Genomic DNA, 19120 nt, shown 5'->3' with positions numbered 1-19120 from the left:
TTAAGATAAATAAATTTATTTCTATAAGTGTTTTGGCTACAATCAACCATGATAGCTAATGTGATGAAGAAAGCTCACACTAGTTTGACATCCATACGCGCCAAAAGCTCCCATAGTCCCATAGTATAAATACGTACTTCGTACGTTGTGTTGATATATTATATTTGATTTTTCTATAGATTAACCATAATATACATATGTATATATTTTCATATATTTAAGTAGGTATGCTTAACCCTATTTTATGTATGTTTTACTTACGTACTGTTCAGACAATCTGTAGGAATCTTATCATGTGTTAATATAGGTACTGAAAAATATTATAAGGAACGCAATCCACTACGAAAATACGGGAAGGGTTAATTTTACTCATTAGTTTACTTTGTTTTATACATTATTTTACACACCCAATCCAATCATGTCTAGTAAACATTAAAGTTGTTAATAAAGTTGTAAAAGAGTGGAATATCATAAACTCTCTGTTTATGATTATGAGTATATTCCTATATATAGGTAGGTATATGAGTTTAACATAGTAACTAACGAGCTGAAATTGATTAACTGATTCATCACCATAAAAGTGATGTACAAATCCCCCAATATACATAGATATATGTATGCATTGTTTCTATGCTCTGTTTCTGCTTATGATAAACGATCTGCCTAGTGCCGTACGAGCTGCGAGGTGCCTTATGTTTGCGGACGATCTAAAGCTCTTTTTGAAGGTTCGTAATGATTCTGACGCTAAAGTTCTCCAAGAAGACATCAACGCTATAGCTCAGTGGAGCAGTACAAATCACCTGCCCTTCAACACCGACAAATGTAAAGTTATGACCTTCTCGCGATCCCGTTTTCCTCTTAATATGACCTATAATTTATTTGACATTCCATTGGAAAAAATTGATGTAATACGTGACCTAGGATTAATCGTAGATAGTAGACTTGACTTTCATTCACATATGATGGATATTTGTAAGAAAGCTAACAAAACCCTTGGCTTCATTATTAGAGTTTCCTCAGAATTTAATGACAATGGAGTTGCCATGCTTCTATTTAATGCCTATGTGCGTAGCAAACTGGAGTACGGTGCTATGATCTGGGACCCTTATGAAACAAAATACTCCTTAATGATCGAGAGGGTACAACGTAAATTTGCGCGATGTATATACAAACGTCGCTACGGATATTACCCACATCTCTATCCATCGATGTACGTATTGGGTATGGTGGGATTGAATACTTTGGCACTAAGGAGAAAGATTCTGTTGGTGGTGCATTATTACTTGATAATGCATAACAAAATTGATAATCGCGATGTTCTGGAGCAAATGATTCTCAGTCTGCCAAGGGGTGGTGGGGACGGCACGCTTACCGCGCGGCGGCCGCACCGCCTCTTTGCACAGCCGCTCACGCGAACGCACCGCGCTAGGAACGCGCCCACCGCGCGAGCACGAAAGTTGCTCGGAGACTTGCTTGCCCAGTACCAACATCTTGACTTTTTCACTGATAGTATGACTGTATTTATTCGGTACGCCATTTATTATCTGGATAGCAATTTTTAATTAAATAATAATCTGATCTGTCTAATCTGTCTGTCTTCTATTTCTATAAATTTCTATTGTATTGTATTCTATCATATCTGTATGTTTGTATTATCATAATGTTTTATAAGTACTTTTCTTTTGTATTTTGACTTGAATTGTGTTAATAATAATTTTTGTATTGTATAGCATAGTGGTGCTTTGGCATGACTGTAAGCCACTATGTTCTTGAAATAAATAAATAAATAAATAAATAAATGCAGAATGCAGATTTATGAAAAAAAAATATATTCATTGACCTGCAAACTGATATAAAAACGATTTTGAACTTTTCAATATAAAGAGTAAATATTGTGCTTAATTGATTGTCATAAATTTAATGTAAACACCGATAATGAAAAATGCCTTTAGCTGTAGGTATATCTATTCGAAAATATAAAGTTGAACATTAAATACAATACCAAATATGTATAATGATAAATGCAGAACCGTTGGCTCTTTCTACATACGCCAATACAAAGAGCTTTAACTTCAAAACATATTTACAAAATCGATTATTCTACACTTGCTCAAATATTAGGCATTGTGAGCGCGCGCACGCGAACATTATAAGCCTGCTGAATTCTAAGTAGTTTGCAAATAAATTAACACAACAATAGAAAATTTAATTCAATATAATAAAAGTTAAAGACAGATTTGCTCATCAGTTGTATATTTACCAATTGTTAGTACTAAATATCAACTTCTCAAATTATTTTATTTATTTATTATCTATATATTAGTCGAAGATACTTTTTTATGATATGTGAGCGGTAATGAAAACATATGACCCATCAAACAATGCCGTGATAATGATTGTTTATAAAACAAAATTATTAATAATTTAAATACTGTTTTGTGTGTCAGCTCTGAAAGAGTTACATGAGAGCTCTATTATAATCCAACTAAATTGATACATTTTGGTATAAACTATAAAGCCATGAAAAACTAAATCCAATGTTCTTTTGTAACCCATGTATTACATATATAATATGACGCTGGCCTAAAGACAAATTATCATTTTTAACTCGAAAGTATAACGGCACATAGCTCATACGAATGTCTATGTTAAACCTGACAGGAAACTTTTTATGCTCGTGTAATGTAGTGAAATTTGGTTTGTTAGCCTGAAGCTATTCCTCTTAACCAGTAGCCAGATGGGCAAGATTTGAAATTCTAAGTGCGTATGCTGCCATCATTAGGCGCACGTGATGTGGCGTGATTGTGAACAATCTGAATATTCTTTATTTTTTCCACCTTTGTTAGGCCTATTGTTCAGTACGTAATGTGGGTACGTAATACGCATATGAAGGTAATATTTTAAATTTTAATGATGCGTTCGTAAGTTGTTAGTCACATTTGTTGAGTAACTGACAATTGTTAAATCAAATTATAGAGATGATTTGCTGAAGTGGTGGTAAGGACCTTGTAGGTATAATAATAAATGTTCAATTTTTATTGTTGGAAAGCGATATTTTATGTTTAATGTCTGTACATTCTGATTTTACGGCGATCTGTGTACCTAATTCAAGTGTTATTTAAATGCATTTCCTTATCAATATGTTTCCCTGTCGAACTGGTATTTAATGATTGACTTTAATAGGTTACATTAAGTAGATAATTAATTTATTTTTGGTATGAGAACAGATAAAAAATTCAACTGAAATTGAACTAATGAAAATTAAACTAATATGTATTTTATTAATACTAAAGCTGTTAATAACCAGTCGGTACCTTTTATCTGTTGAAAGGAGCGTCGTTAAACTGTGGGTAAAACAAAAGAGTAAAGAAAACAATTATCCATAAGTTTTATGGAGTCCCACAGAGGTACTCGACCGTCACGCATATTATCATCTCCGTTCCGTAATTATTATGTTTGATTGTACCGCACGTTGGAAACAAAATAGTCGCCGGCGAGTTCTCATCACGTGTATTGTGCTGGTGGAATTCGGTGGAACTAATAGATACTGAATTAACGAACGACACGTCGCTGTAAAGCCGATTATCTACGCACGATACATGGAATCAATAAAGCTCTCGTAATGAAGGACTAATCAATCAATGGTATGACCTCTGTATCCTTACTCCTTAGTCCTATGGCTTGCTTTACGAAGTTACAGATAAAGCTGATTTAAATCAATTTTATTACAAAGGGCAGTGTAAATGAATATCTTGGTTCTGGTCTGTTTTATTTGCACGTTATTTTATTACAATTTTTCAATTAGGTATAATAGTTTTGTTAATTTTACCATTATCCTCTTCATAATTAAATGTATCAGAGAGTATTTGTAGACTCCTTATAAGGGTAGGGAAATGAAGGAAACAAAAACAACAAACTTTCAAACAACTTGAAAATACATATTGACTTCGTAAAAAGAATAAATAAAAAATAAATTTCTTTCTACATAATTTATTTTATACTCTTTCAATATACGAAATAATGGAAATGGAATATAACGCAATCTAGGAGTTTATTTCACAAGTAATGAACGCTATTATTACACGTCAGAATGATCAAAGTGAGTACTTTTACGTGTATAATAAATATCCTTTAGAGGCATGCGCGTGCGCCGAGCCCGCGGCGAACCGCTTGATGCGATGATGGCTTATAAAATCACATTGCTACCTGTTACGATCGTCTAGAAATTAAAATTGTAATTTGTATTTCGTTTTATGTTTCCAAGGAGCGCTTTTTACAAGTCATTAGCAATTGTGAATGTGAACGTTTGTGGTTATGTTATGTAAATTCAAAATGGCATAAAATTGTTTGCGCTATTAATGCTCTATGTACAGTGTACACTGAAACGATACGTGTACTTATCAAAATATCACTATTGATGAGTTTCAAAATTGATTAAAATAATCTATTGTCTTTCGTCAAGTCCAAAATCAGAATGATCACTTCAAGATTAATTACCTAGTAAAAAAATGCATGAATACAAATTTTTGTTTTCATATTAACTTTGAGTGAAACTGAAAAAAAAAATTCGTGGTGTTTTTTTGAAATTTGAAAAAGTAATGCAAAATAACACCATTGTCACATTAGGTTTTATTGTGACACAATAAAACCTAATTTAACATCTGAATTACGTAAAATTCTCAAGTATTTGTAAGATGATTGCCTCATTTAGATACAATACGTTGTTAATTAAAATTTACCCAAACTCGACTCGTGAGCAAAGCTCTAGATAGCGACTGAACTTTGCGCGCGTTTAATTCGTTTTGTAACGTTTGTGGAACTTGGCTTCACTTGCAGTGCTTAAATAGGATACATAGCTACATTCTAGATATTTCTGGATCATTACAAGTTTTGTTTTTAAATAAGACAATATAATAACTATAGGTATCGATCGAACTTACGGATTTTCAAATCAACACATTTTTATTTTCATTTTTCTTCGTGATTGTAAATATTAGCAGCATTATACAATTTGATTTACTTACTTGTAATTAAATTATAAACAGATAAGTGTTAACATCATGCAAAATATACAATTCTGTAAGTAGATAGTAGATACTATAACATTTTGAACAGTTTCATATCGTGAGTAGACGTCCTATACATATGTAAGTATACCTACATCGTATGGAGACTGCTTACATACAGACGGATCGTAAGGTACAATGATGGAACTATGCACACATTGATATAAAACAAGCCTTATCTACACGCGGTTTCACTCGCTTACTCATATATCTTTATGAATGGTGTTTAGCGCTTTCATATAGAGTTTAATGAACTTCTACAACTGTCAAAGCTGTATGACTTCACGAACAACATAGTTAGCGGCTATATCACGATATATCTTTAACTTTTATATATCCCAGTTATATAAACTAGTTATGTAAAAGTACAATAATACCGCTTCACGTTTACATTATTCTATAACACACAAATTTATCTTAACACCTCAGTAATGTAGTTATAATGATACATACCATCCCAACCTTGGATTTAGACCAATTATAAACCCATTTCTTGGTTTGGAACTCGATTGTTACACTCGGACAAGTAGACCAAAAAAATGATACCAATCGTAGACACAAGTTCTATTTGATTGAACACTTTGAATAACGTTAAAACACTTGAAAACACAATATATATAGTAACACGATCTATTTATTTGTAGTACATACATCTGAATATTTGAAAAATGTTTGAATTTAGAAAGTTGTAACCGAATATGTAAAGCGATAAGCATGCGCAAGCGCAGCCTCCGTTGCACTGACTGCCGGCGCCCAGTGCTGCCAGTTTATACTTCGACACCGTAAAAGCCTACTTTGAAATGGTAGTTTTATTATTTCTTAATTTGAAAAAGTCGTAAAGAGCCATTAGCATAAACAGAACTCATTTTAAGGTATGTTGTATGTAATAAATCTAATGAAATAAACTTCTTTAGATGGATGAAATGGTTCCATTAAATATATTTAATTATTTACCTATTGATTGTTTTTGTTATCGTGGCGTTGTATTTAAAGTTGATTTGTTTAACAAACAAAATTTAAAACTATGTTAAAAACATGTTAGTTATACCAAAATATTAATTAAATTCGATATGATGTGGATTGTTTATTTAAATATTCTGCAATCGTACGTATAGGTACTTAAATTCCTTCAACCTTCCATAAATAATATTTATAATGTGCATTGTATCCGATTTAACTAAATTCATTTAAATTTTCAGAACACAAAATGACTTTATAAAGTCAAAAAGATACTTTTAACAACCTTTTTTGAATAAATACTATCAGACGCAGATAAACCTAAAACTAAAAAAAAATGTATGCGTGTACTAGAGTACACACGTAAGAAGTGAAACTTCTTTATGGCCTTAAAAATGTCACGAGTATGGCGTAACGCAAAAAGGTCACGCGTACGGCGTAACGCAAAAATGTCACGCGTACGGCGTAACGCAAAAATGTTACACTAAATTTTTGTCCAACCCCGATAAAGAAATTTCACTTCAAAAATGTATGCGTGTACTAGAGTACATACGTAAGAAGTGAAACTTCTTTATGACTTAAAAAACGTCACGAGTATGGCGTAACGCAAAAATTTCACGCGTACGGCGTAACGCAAAAATATCACGCGTACGGCGTAACGCAAAAATGTTACACTAAATTTACTAGTTTAAATTTACTATTCACTAGTTTCACTTCAATAAAATTTTTTAGTAAATCTGAATATGTATTTGTATATTCTTTAATACCTACTTTACATTTTATAAATATTTATAGATTGATAAATACCAAAAGAAAAAATATGTCCTGTAAAATAAACAATTTCTTCCAAAATGGTAAACAGATCCATAAAACGGGCAACATTAACTTTTCTTCTACTACAATGTACGAGTAGGATGTTTCTTGCTGTCTCACTCTTCGCGCCGGAATGTGACCCGCTATCACCTTGAAGGCCGTAAGCTTGCGGTCGCTTCAGTAGAAACAAGAGCTTTGAAAGCTTATTACATATGCGTTTCTTTATACCTTAGATCATAATGCAAGTATATTATATTACTACTTTAAATGTTGATTTATAAACAAAACATTTCTGTCTTTATAAGAACATTAAAGGGCAGGGCCTATTTTTTAACACATTTCAAAATATTATTATGTAGTTCTACATAATAAAATACTAGTAGATGCCCGCGACTGCGTCCGAATTAAATCATCGTTTCTTGCCGGCATGCAAGACGTTCTACAAAAATCAATCACAGGTAGTTGTTTTTTGAAAATTTAAGTTGCTTACTCTTCATAGATGCAACTATCTACATTGAAAGTACTGTTAAAATATTTGCCGTTTCGTAATACAGTAGCACCTCTATAAGTCGAATATCAAGGGAGACGCCAAAAAATTCGAGTTATAGAGTTTTCAACTTATGGAGGATTTCGACTTAGGCGGATTTTGATTCGACATAAAGAGTTTGAGGTTTATTCTTATAAATTTTGAGTTAGAGAGGTAAAATAAATTAAAATTCAACTTGCAGAGGTGACAAACATGTTTTTATTTATTATAAACTAGCAGTCCGCCCCGGCTTCGCCCGTGGTAGATATTCACGTTTTCTCTACGTAAGAACCATTCTCGTACTTCAAGGAATATAATAAAAAAAGCTGTTCTCAAGTTATGCGCTTACCAACACATTTTGGGATTCATTTTTATATTTATTATAAATCAACATTATTTCAAATAATTTTAAAATAAAAAATATGGCATTAAAAAGTCAGTATTTTTTTTTGCTTTAGATAATTTGGTTGTTCTCTAGCATTTTTTAATCTATAAAGAGCAGAAAATTCTTCTTTTTCAAAAATACTGGTTTGCTTTATAAAATTTCGTAAGGTATTCAATGCGGTTCTTGCCTCTTTGATGGAAACCCATGGAGCGCATGTACTATTCACGTATTCTGTGTCATCTTAATCATTAGTATCGGTTTTCTGAGCTACTGAATCGATATTTTCGTCATCAGATACTTAACGTAAACACTAATTGTTTCGTGAATCGTGAGTCATAAATTAATTATCGTGTACTCCTAAAACAATTTCTTAAAGTCGGTAACTTATTTTTGTTCGAACAATAGAGGTAATAAATTCCTAATCATCAAGTTATAAAGGTTGTAAAATAAAACGTTGCTATGTTCGAGATACAGAGGTAAAATTTGATTTTTCGAGTTATAGAGTGAAAATATGTACCAAAATGGCTTGGAGGGACTCGGTGATTATTTCAACTAACAGAGGGCCAAAATTTCAAGTAATAGAGGTTTTCGTGTTTGAAGGGAAGGGAACAAAACATTTTTTCGAGATTTGGAGGTTTTTGACTTAACGAGGTTCGACTTAACGAGGTGCTACTGTATATTATAAATCCTTAGTTTACTTAAAAATAATAGCGCCTGAAAAATTATTATGATAAAGTGCTATTGAACAATTGAATCTCACTTTAAGCCAGGCGAAATTATTTTGTAGTTGACGCATACTCATAAAATTCATAAAAAATATTGGTTATTTCAATTTATTATTCGTGAATTATTCGTTATTGAAAAGAAAGGAGATTATTTTTTTCTATGTCACCACGTTTTTAATCTGTGTTTTTAATCTGTTCGATTCCGTTGCTTAGCAACACGATTAGCGCTTGACGTTTCTATGACAAAATAAACAACTTTGACAAGCGGAGACCGTTTTCTTCATAGAAATTTGAACTGATTTTATGTAATGCTACATGCGTGCTACATGTATCGTGATTGAAGATAGTTAACTAAAAACGGTTTGGTCAGGAAGTGAATTGAATGTAATTTAATCAACTGACTGACCTCATGCTCCAATTCCGACCGTTTTAGCGCCTACGCGATCACAACCGAATGCAAGGTTTTTGCAAGTAACCAACGACCAAGTATAGTCATAATTACTTGAGGTCTCATCGTGCACAGTCAACCGTGAAACATTATTGATCTCACGAATTAGTCACCGTATCCTTTGAAGAATATATTTATTATTTGGTCAACATAGTAACAGGTATGTTTCACAAAATAGTTTGTATTGAAATAAAAACTGTTAGTATATATGTAGTTTGTTTATTTAATTAATGTGTAAAATATTCTCGCACTGATGCACTTAATTTACAATGTATATCTTATATTTTTAGATCATGTTGCGACCAAAACCACAGTGGCAGTTGCAAGCTCTAGCAGCCCAAAAGCGGGACAATGAACTTCGTCGTGCAGAAGAATTGAAGAAGGTTGCCAATTATTTTGAGAAGAACACAAATAAATCAAGACACCATGAACAGTGGACAACTGAAGGATACTACGAAAAGGCTAAACGAGAAGCTGAACTGTTGAGCGAAAGAAAGATAAGAGCAGCGTAAGTAAAATAATGTAAATATTCTTATAGTTATTGCCGCTCCTGTTGGTCTTAGCATAATGATATATAGCCTATAGCCTTCCTCGATAAATAGGCTATCTAACACTGAAATAATGACTAGTAGTTCCTGAGATAAGCACGTTCAAACAGTCAAACAAACTGTTCAGCTTTATAATATTAGTATAGATAATCCTCACATGTTTTATTACTTCATGATATCTTTTTAAGTAAATAGATTATTCAATGATTTACCTGTGTCCTGCATTACCATGTCAAAAAAAGATATTAAAACAACTATATGTGTTCATCTTCTTGTGTTCTACTTATAAAGGCAGAAACATTATTTTAATTGTTGTAAAAAAACTAATATAAACTTTGATTTCTTGTTAAATCCAAAAGGTGATAGATTTTTCAATGTTTTTTATTTCAGGCAATTGGAAGAAAGGCGAAAGAAACTTGAATTAATGTTGTTTCAAGAAAATATGCAATATCAGCAGGAGTTGAAAGCTTTAGCTGCACAACCAAAGTTCTTTAAAAATGGGTTGGTAAATATGTTTTAAATATCTTCTATTTTTATACTTACCAGTGCTGTTGCTAAAATTTATTGTTTCTAATTATTTTTGGATCTGTCTCAGTATTTTTTCATTTGTTAAAACTGTTATGAAAACAAGCTAGTTGATTCTTTTACATAAAGTAGAATTTATTCTAGAATTGAGGTTCTAGAATAAATTAAACTTAAAAACAACATAAGTACTATTATAATTTTAAAATATCTTTTTAAACAATTTTTATCTACTTTTATTTCCAGTTCCTACCTCAACAAAGTACCAACATCAACTCTGCAAGAAATAAATCAAGGTATAATGGAAAAGGAGGAACAACTGAGGAAGCAAGAAGCAGAATTAAAATTGTATCATGCCTGGCGGTTGAGGCAACCAGAGTTGAGAGCCGCTTCATCTTATATGGCTAATGGAAAACTGAAGTCAGCTTGGTAATATTAAATATTTTTAATAATGTTATTTGTTAGTTTAGTATAATGGGATTTTTAATTCATTTATTGGATTATTTTTCTAAAATCATTATTGGAAGAAATTTCTCAATGAAAATTAGCCTGTTGTCTAAGAAACAGATTGTCATGTTACAGAGAAACAAAATGAAAAAATCCATATATAATTTTAAGATGTGTATTTGAAATGTTGTTTTGTCTGTCTAACTATTTTCTATTTCTTTCAGGCTTGAACAAATAGTGGAAAAAGAGGTACAAAAGAAAAAGGACGATGAGGAAACCCGCAAGATACTGCAAGAGAGAGATGAGGCTTTGCAGAAGCAAATACAGCTAGAAGAGCAAAGACTTAGAGAGAAAGAGCTGCAAATGAGGGTATTGTATCTTTTACTAATGTACAACATATAGTCTGTTAATAATTAATATTGACCCATGTCTTTGTGTGACATGTTTTCCTTTCTCTATTCATTACAATTAACTATAATAATTATTGTCTTGTGTTTTTATAAGTGAAAAATGCCTAAGAATTGTACAATAATAAAATCAGAAAGATTTATCATTAACTAGCTACTCTGGCAGACATTGTTCTCTTAAAATAAAATTAGCCAAATTGGTAGAGCGGTTCTCGAGTTTTGCGCTTACCTACACATTTTCTACAATTTTATTATATGCATAGAAATGGACGTATAAAAAAAGACGGACGGAGTATCGCCTAAACATTGAGTGAAGCCTAGCAATGGCGGCGACACATCCATGTGTGTGTGTGCCAGGTTGATTGCCAGATGCAATAAAATTACCCCACACTTACGTATTTTTATTTTTCAATTTGTTATACTTTTTTATGTGTACTCTAACTATTAGAACCTATGCATACATACAATTACTATTTAGCTTTGACGAATCAACCACTGGACGCGAAACCAAAGGAAAATGTAATAAAACTTGTTCAACCAATATTGGGGGGTGGAGAGGTAATGTCTCCTTAATTATTATTAAAATAAATAAAATAAAATGTCAGTTTATAACCAAACAAATAGGAAACATGCTTCATACGATTTCAGTATACATACACTTGAAATTTTCAAATTAACTGTCTTATAACAGATGTCGTAGACAGTATTAATTGGTTTTGATATTTTTTTAAATATGGTTGTTATATAAGGGTTAGCATAGTATACATGTTTTTGTGAGAAGAAAATGCAAAAACAAATTCGCATTTTGTATGAAATTATTTTATCATAATTTTAAAATTAATTAACTTTACATAAACTCCCCGACTTTTGGGAGAATGAAATTTTGAAATAAGGGCAACACTACGGCAACAGCTGTCCTGATGACAATGGCGGCTGTATTTTTTTCTACAAATTTTGCCGTAATAATTTTTTCATAAAATATAAAAGAAATAACTTGCTTCCCTGTGGAATGTAATCCCCTGTGTTTTGTTATTTAAAACTGTACTGTTGCGACACCATTTAACCACGCAAGACGGCATTTTAAATATTTTTTATGAAACAGTGACGCAGTTAATCAGTCGGTAGTTCACGACGTAATGGCGGCCGACTAGCTTACTATGATGAGAGTGTGTGCGTGTTCATTGTCTTTACACGATCGCTAGCTTACTACGGTGGCTTCACGTTGTTTGTTCGTAAAACGGCGTCCGTCTTTTTTTATACGTCCATGTGCATAGATATAAAAAATAAAAATAAAAATCATTTATTGAACCAAAATACATTACACAAAAAAAAGAGGACCCCAGACTCCTAATATAGCTTTCGCTGTGTTTCAGGAGCCTGTGCCTTCCCGATACATTATAATATACAACGTTCAATAGCAATATAATTTTTATTTAAAAATTGTTATGTAAAGGTTTAGTTTATAATTTGTATGACTTTTGTTCTGTTATAAAAATGCCAATAAAATACTATTCTAATTCACTGCCACGACTATGGCTACAATGAAATTGTGAATAATCAATTTTTCTGATTTCACAGGAGCTTAGAAGTGGTCTTGAAGAACAAATAGCAGAATTAAGTGAGAAAGAGACAGCTGTAAAGAAATTGCGAACATTTGAAGAGAAAGAAAGAATGATTCTCGATGAACTGCAGTTTATATCGAATGAAAGAGAAAGAGAACATTTAAAGCTTGTGGCAGAAAGAGACACAAGTATTATCAACATGGGCCTACATAAATTTAAGCTTAAGAAAAAAGTGTTATCCGTTTTGAACGAAATAAGCTTGGATTTAAAAATGTTAGAGAGAATCAAGAGAGCTATAATTAAGGTAATGTTATTTTGTAATTACTATAAAATTTAAATGGTGTTTTGTTAACTTTTGTGTTAAGAATAATTATGTCATGTTTTAGGAACTATTTTGGACAAATATTATTAATTAATGTAAATCGTCAACGGGACGTGAGGCTTGCCTCAGTCAGGCTCGGGATAGAAATAGAGCTGAGAGAGAGAGAGAATCTTCAGTAGAGCGTGAGATTCGCCGCAGCTGGGATCGAGATAGGCATACGGTTTAGACTTTAGAGGGACAGAGGATCGTCAGTAGAGCGTGAGGCTCGCCTCAGTCAGCTTCGAGATAGATATAGATCTGAGAGAGAGAGAGAGTCTTCAGTAGAGCGTGAGGTTCACCGCAGCCGAGATAGGGAAAGACTTCAAATACAGAGAGCCAGAGAATCATCAGCACGATTTACTAATTCATGGGTGAATAAAGAAAATTCTGCCATGAATTACGATCCTTCGATTTCTTACAAGGACGATCGTATAGTATCAATAGGTACTATGTCAGTAGTGTGTGAACATTGCTTAGCATTGAAATTCAAGGACGAATCGAAAGGCATGTGTTGCTTACAAGGAAAAGTTAAATTAGAAGAAGTTCTCCCTCCACCTGAACCACTGCACTCTCTTCTTACGGATCATCAGAAATCCAAGCAATTCATGCGCAATATACGCCGTTATAATAACGCATTTCAAATGACCTCTTTTAAGAGTAAGCAAGTCGTTGAGCGTGGGTTCATGCCTACATTTAAAATTCAAGGGCAAGTGTACCACTTAGCTGGGAGCTTGCTACCACTTCGACCCGATGATCACAAATTTCTGCAAATATATTTTATTGCAGATCCAGAAACACAAGCATCTACGCGGTGTACAAGTGTTGCACAGCCAATATGTTACATTCTCATAATTGCTACATACAGTCTTTCAAAACTGCGATTGAGAGTGTTCCAGCAGATACTCCTGACTTTAATGTCGTAATCCATGCAAATAAAGTTCCTGTTGGAGAACACAGAGGACGATACAATACGAGTGAAGTAGCAGTGGTGATAGCTGGACAGCAATTTGACAAAAGAGATATTGTATTGCATAGTCGTGATGATAATTTGCAAAAAATATCAGAGTTACACAGATCTTATGACAGCTTACAATATCCTTTGATGCTTTGTAGTGGAGAAAATGGTTATGCCATTAATATTTCTCAAGTTGACCCAATCGGTGGTACACCTCTGCGTAAAACAGTGTCTTTAGTAGTTTATTTATTTATTTATGTATGAACTACTATTGCTACCGTATAATGACAAGACGTAACAATTCCAATACTTTGCTTAGATATGGAATGTTAACAAACCAATACTTGGTAGATCAATATGCGAAAATTGAATCTGAGAGATTGGCCTACATCCGTAATAATTAAACTAAATTAAGAGCTGAAAATTACGTTCATCTTTAGGATGCTTTACAGGCGAAAGAACTCCACAACGGCATTGGGCAGTTGGTTATACTACCTTCATCATTCACAGGTGGACCTCGATATTTACATGAAAAATCGCAGGACGCCATCCATGACTTACGTAAGAAATTACGGCAAACCTGATTTATTTATAACTGCAACATGTAACCCAAATTGGCCGGAAATCAAAGAAAATATTAACACCAATTTAACTCCACAAGACAGATACGACATAGTTAACAGAGTCTTTCATTTAAAAGTACAGAAACTCCTGCACCTCATTAACAAGTCTCATATATTCGGTCCGCCGCACAAAATTAGACCAAACCAAATTGACAGGGTTATTTCAGCTGAATTACCGGATAAAGATGAAGATCCTATCCTGTACGAAATCGTAAAGAAACATGTGGTACACGGCCCTTGCGGGACTTTAAACCCGAATTCTCCATCTATGCGAGATTATAAATGCAGCAAAAAATTTCCGAAGTCGTTCCAAACTCAAACAAGTACTAGCGATGACGGATATCCCAAATATCGTCGACGATCGCCAGAACAGGGTGTGCAAAATGCTACCGTCCGAAACCATGATATTGATAACCGATGGATCGTTCCCTATAATCCGCTCCTTTTGAAAATTTTTGATGCCCACATCAACGTAGAGTTGTGCAATTCAATAAAGTCAATTCAATATGTTACTAAGTACATTAATAAAGGCAGTGATCAAGCCACTTTCAGCATACAATCACCAAATGAAGTGGAAAAATATCAGTCTGGACGTTACATCTGCAGCTCTGAAGCTGTATGGAGGATTTTATCATTTGAAGTGCACGACCGGGCTCCCACAATTATCCACCTTGCAGTTCATTTAGAAAATGGACAAAGAGTGGGTATATTTCACAGAGAACAATATACAAGAAGTTGTTAATAACCCGCGGGATACAACATTGACAGCATTCTTCAAGTTATGTGCACAAGATGATTTCGCGAAAACATTGACATATGACAGAGTTCCAGGTTACTATACATGGAACCAGAGTTCTAAAACTTTTCAATGGCGAAAACAAGGTACTACGGTTGATGGTTTCCCCGGAGTAAAAAAAACGGATGCTCTTGGCAGAGTCTACGTGGTTCATCCCAACAACAGCGAATGCTTTTATCTGAGAATGTTACTGCACATTGTAATGGGCCCGAAATCCTTTGCACACCTAAGAACTGTACAAGGTGTTGTTTACAATACCTATCAAGCAGCATGCTATGGGGCTCTTGGAAGACGATTCTGACTGGGAAAACACATTATCAGAAGCAGCTGTTTGTAGTTCAGCTCATTAAGATATTTATTTGCCGTCATAGTAGTGTTTTGTCAAGTAACTGATTCTGTTAATCTATGGAATAAATTTCAAGAAAATATGGCCAGTGATATTCTGATTCAGCGACGGCGAGAGTTAAACTCAGATGATGTACAATATGATCAAAACATATTTGACGAAGCATTATTGGAATTGAACAAAGTAGTGCAATTACTTTCGGGTAAATCGATCAAGGATTTTGAGCTGCCGATGCCAGCTAATACTACTAACTCAGATTTAACTAACAGTGCCGAATACACAAGAGGAACATCATACGATCAAACGAGACTTTTACAAAATATAGCTCAAGATGAGCCACGATTAAACATCGATCAGAAAAAAGTATTCACTGCTTTACTATCAACAATTGATAACAATGAAGGGAAATTGTTTTTCCTTGATGCCCCAGGAGGTACAGGAAAAACATTTTTAATCAATCTGCTTTTAAAAAAATTGCGTTAGCTGTTGCGTCATCTCGCATTGCCGCTACGCTTTTGGAAGGAGGCTGAACCGCACACTCCACATTCAAACTCCCGCTGAAAATCGCCACCGATGCATGATAATAACAGCGTCTGTAGTGTTTCTATACAGAGCAATACAGGAAAATTGATGCGTGACTGCTCATTAATAGTCTGGGACGAAGCTACCATGTCAAACAAGACGTCTGTGGAAGCACTGGATAGGACAATGCGCGATTTGCGCAACAAAAATTCACCTATGGGTGGATGTACAATTCTGTTCTGTTCTCCTGAGATTTCCGTCAAATCCTACCAGTTGTGACTCGAGGAACACGTGCTGACGAAATAAATGCTGGCCTTAAAAGATCAAACCTTTGGCAATAAATTAGAGCTTAAAACTAATATGAGGGTTTCGTCATCTTCGCGTGAGAACAGGCTATTCCCAGAGATGCTGCTAAAAGTTGGCAATGGAGAGTTAACACAAAGCGAGGTAAGGATTGACCTAGAAAACCTTTGCGTTTTGATAGACAACATCCAAAAGTTAGTCAACAATGTCTATCCTGACATTGATAACATAAGTTATAAGACAATATCCTGGTTTAAAGAAAGAGCGATTCTGTCACCAACTAACGAACAAGTAGATAAAGTAAATAACTTGATTCTTTCAAAGATTGATGCGCCGACGAAAATATATTACCCGGTCGATACTGTTCTCGATTTGGAAGAAGCTGTTCATTTTCCTACAGAATTTCTAAACTCTTTGAACCCGTCTGGACTCCCTCCTCACAAAATGGTGTTGAAAGTAGGTTGTCCTGTTATTTTATTAAGAAACCTGAATCCACCCAAACTTTGCAATGGCACGCGTTTGCTGGTAAAATCATTGAAAACTTTCATAATAGAGTGCACAATACTCACAGGATGTGGTACCGGTGAAGATGTATTGATTCCCCGAATCCCTCTGATACCATCGGATTTACCCTTCCAATTTAAACGTGTACACTGTACAGTGTCCGGTAAAGACATCTTTTGCAATGACCATTAATAAATCGCAGGGTCAAACCTTCAACGTTGCAGGCTTAGATTTGGGCGTTGTCTGTTTTTCACATGGACAACTGTATGTCGCTCTTTCAAGAGTGACCTCCAGAAAAAACATGTTTGTATTGTCTAATGACAAGAAAGCTGTGAACGTTGTTTATAAAGACATTCTGTAATATGTTGTAAAAATAAATTAAATAGTTAAAAACGTAAAAAGTAAATAAGTAAAAATGTAGTGTATGAATGTAGATATTCCAAAGATAGCAGGAAATCTTCATGGTAAAGGGAAAGGGGGATTGATTTAATCCAAATTTTCACGCGTGCGGGCCACGGGCAGTAATGAATAAATGAAAACTATTGGATCGATTTTAATCACATAGGTTATATATTTTATACCCGTTCGAAGCCGGAGCGGGCCGCTATGTTTTTATATAGTACAACGTTCATAGTTTTTCTGTAGTGTATTTAGTGTCAGCATTGCACCCGTGCGAAGCCGGGGCGGGTCGCTAGTTTAGTATATAAAGGGAATTAAGGAAATAGAAATCTGAGGGATTGTAGTTTACAAAATCATACAAGTTTCTATATTTTACAGGATATGGAATCAGACAAGGAGAAATCGATAAATCACAAGCGCGTCTTAGATGCTGCTTTACATGAGTTAGAAGAGCACAGAGAGAGAGAGCGACAAAGACAGAAGAACATTGAAACCATGTATGACGGAGAAGCAAGGCAACTTAACGAAAAACAAGATAAGGTATAGAATTATTAATCTACTTTATTTATTTATTTAAATTAAATACACACAACCGATCACGATCTTGTTAGGTCTATGGGCGCTCCATTATTTTCGGGAACAGATCGCAACCCAACAAAATGTGTACAATTGTTATAACATTGCAATATAGCAATTAGGTACTACGATTAATTCCGCATTAAAGTAAATTTCACAAATTGTCTATTTAAGGGGCGGGCATTAATATAATAATTATTTAAATTTTGATATATTATATGGTTCAATGTTAATAGAGTACACTAAAGGAGAGGAATCATATTTCATAGTGTTTTAATTTTGAATTAAAAACATTTGGTTATTGTTTTGGTCTTTTCAGTTATGGGCCAAAGAACGTGAAGCTCGAAGTAAACTAATGCAGGAAGTGATTGCGACTTTAAAGCGGCAAATAGAAGAGAAGATAGAATATAATATACAGCAACAGAGAGAAAATGTATTGGAACGGGAGCAGATATTAGGTCAAATGGACAATTTCCACCAGGAAGTGCGTGCGAGAGAGAGGGAAACACAGGTTTGTTATAAGAAGATTAACTTGGTTACAACAAAAAATACTGTTTTATAATAATTTAAAATCTCTCGGTGATATATGTATCTAATACCAAATAAAAATATTATTATAGGATTGAAATATATAGGATTACTAGCGGTTCGCCCCGGCTTCGCCCGTGGTACATAATATTTACGTTTTCTCTACATAAAAACCATCCTCGTACTTCAAGGAATATAATAAAAAAAGAATTATCGAAATCGGTTCAGCCGTTCTCGAGTTATGCGCTTACCAACACATTTTGCGATTCATTTTTATATATAAGAGAAGATTAAAGCATATTTTATTTAGATATACATATTTGGATCAAATAAATATTTTTTTACACTTTTCATTTTAAAAAGTAACACATAGGTATTCAAAGTCGAATTAAAAAAAAGAAACCCAGGGCATATTATAACAATTATTTATTAATTATTTCCTTTCTCAATTTGTTTTCTTATAATTTTACAGTTAAAGAACACATCATATTCCACAATAACGACGCTCCAGTCGCAACTAAACAGTCTCAAGCTACAAAAAGAGCAAATGGACGCCGTAGCGAGTAGAGAACAAGAGTTGAGAGAAGCGGCTCTTAACGAGAGGAGAATTAGAGCGGAAATCGCTAGGGCACAACGCGAAGGAAATACTCAAGCTTGGGCATGAATGCCTAAACTAAGGGGGCTTTCCCACCAATAATGTGCGAGGAATGTGTTTGTAAAAAACAGTCATATTGCTTCATTTAGTTTAAAGTTTGAAGCGTTTAGTGTTTGAAGCGATACTATTGGCTATTTAGAAACACA

The 19120-nt window shown here is 33.9% G+C and overlaps 3 protein-coding genes across 3 annotated transcripts in view; 2 read left to right on the top strand and 1 right to left on the bottom strand.

Moving 5' to 3' along the window:
* The window catches only part of LOC149899100 (uncharacterized), a 56479-nt gene extending 50657 nt beyond the window's left edge, over positions 1–5822 (bottom strand). Inside the window, exon 1 of the mRNA XM_090114797.1 lies at positions 5520–5822. The gene's annotated coding sequence lies outside the window, so the exon portion shown is untranslated. The remainder of the gene's footprint in view (positions 1–5519) is intronic.
* On the top strand, positions 648–1562 carry LOC149899101 (uncharacterized). Its single transcript, XM_090114616.1, has one exon. The coding sequence runs from the start codon at positions 648–650 to the stop codon at positions 1560–1562; it is 915 nt and encodes a 304-aa protein (XP_089970742.1).
* Positions 5823–8811: 2989 nt separating the features above from the next.
* Positions 8812–19120, top strand: LOC149899099 (trichoplein keratin filament-binding protein-like). The gene is made up of 9 exons (XM_090114428.1): positions 8812–9080; positions 9211–9428; positions 9859–9969; positions 10237–10419; positions 10662–10806; positions 12423–12710; positions 17594–17755; positions 18111–18302; positions 18792–19120. The coding sequence occupies exons 2-9, from the start codon at positions 9214–9216 to the stop codon at positions 18981–18983; spliced, it is 1488 nt and encodes a 495-aa protein (XP_089970554.1). The 5' UTR covers positions 8812–9080; positions 9211–9213; the 3' UTR covers positions 18984–19120.

This window comes from Colias eurytheme, chromosome 21, assembly GCF_061535395.1.
Source record: "Colias eurytheme isolate Ceu_HAF_F1 chromosome 21, ilColEury1 Martin Lab GWU primary, whole genome shotgun sequence".
Lineage (NCBI taxonomy): Eukaryota > Metazoa > Arthropoda > Insecta > Lepidoptera > Pieridae > Colias > Colias eurytheme.
The sequence above is the reverse complement of the archived record's forward strand: the minus strand, read 5'-3'. Positions and strand labels throughout refer to the sequence as shown.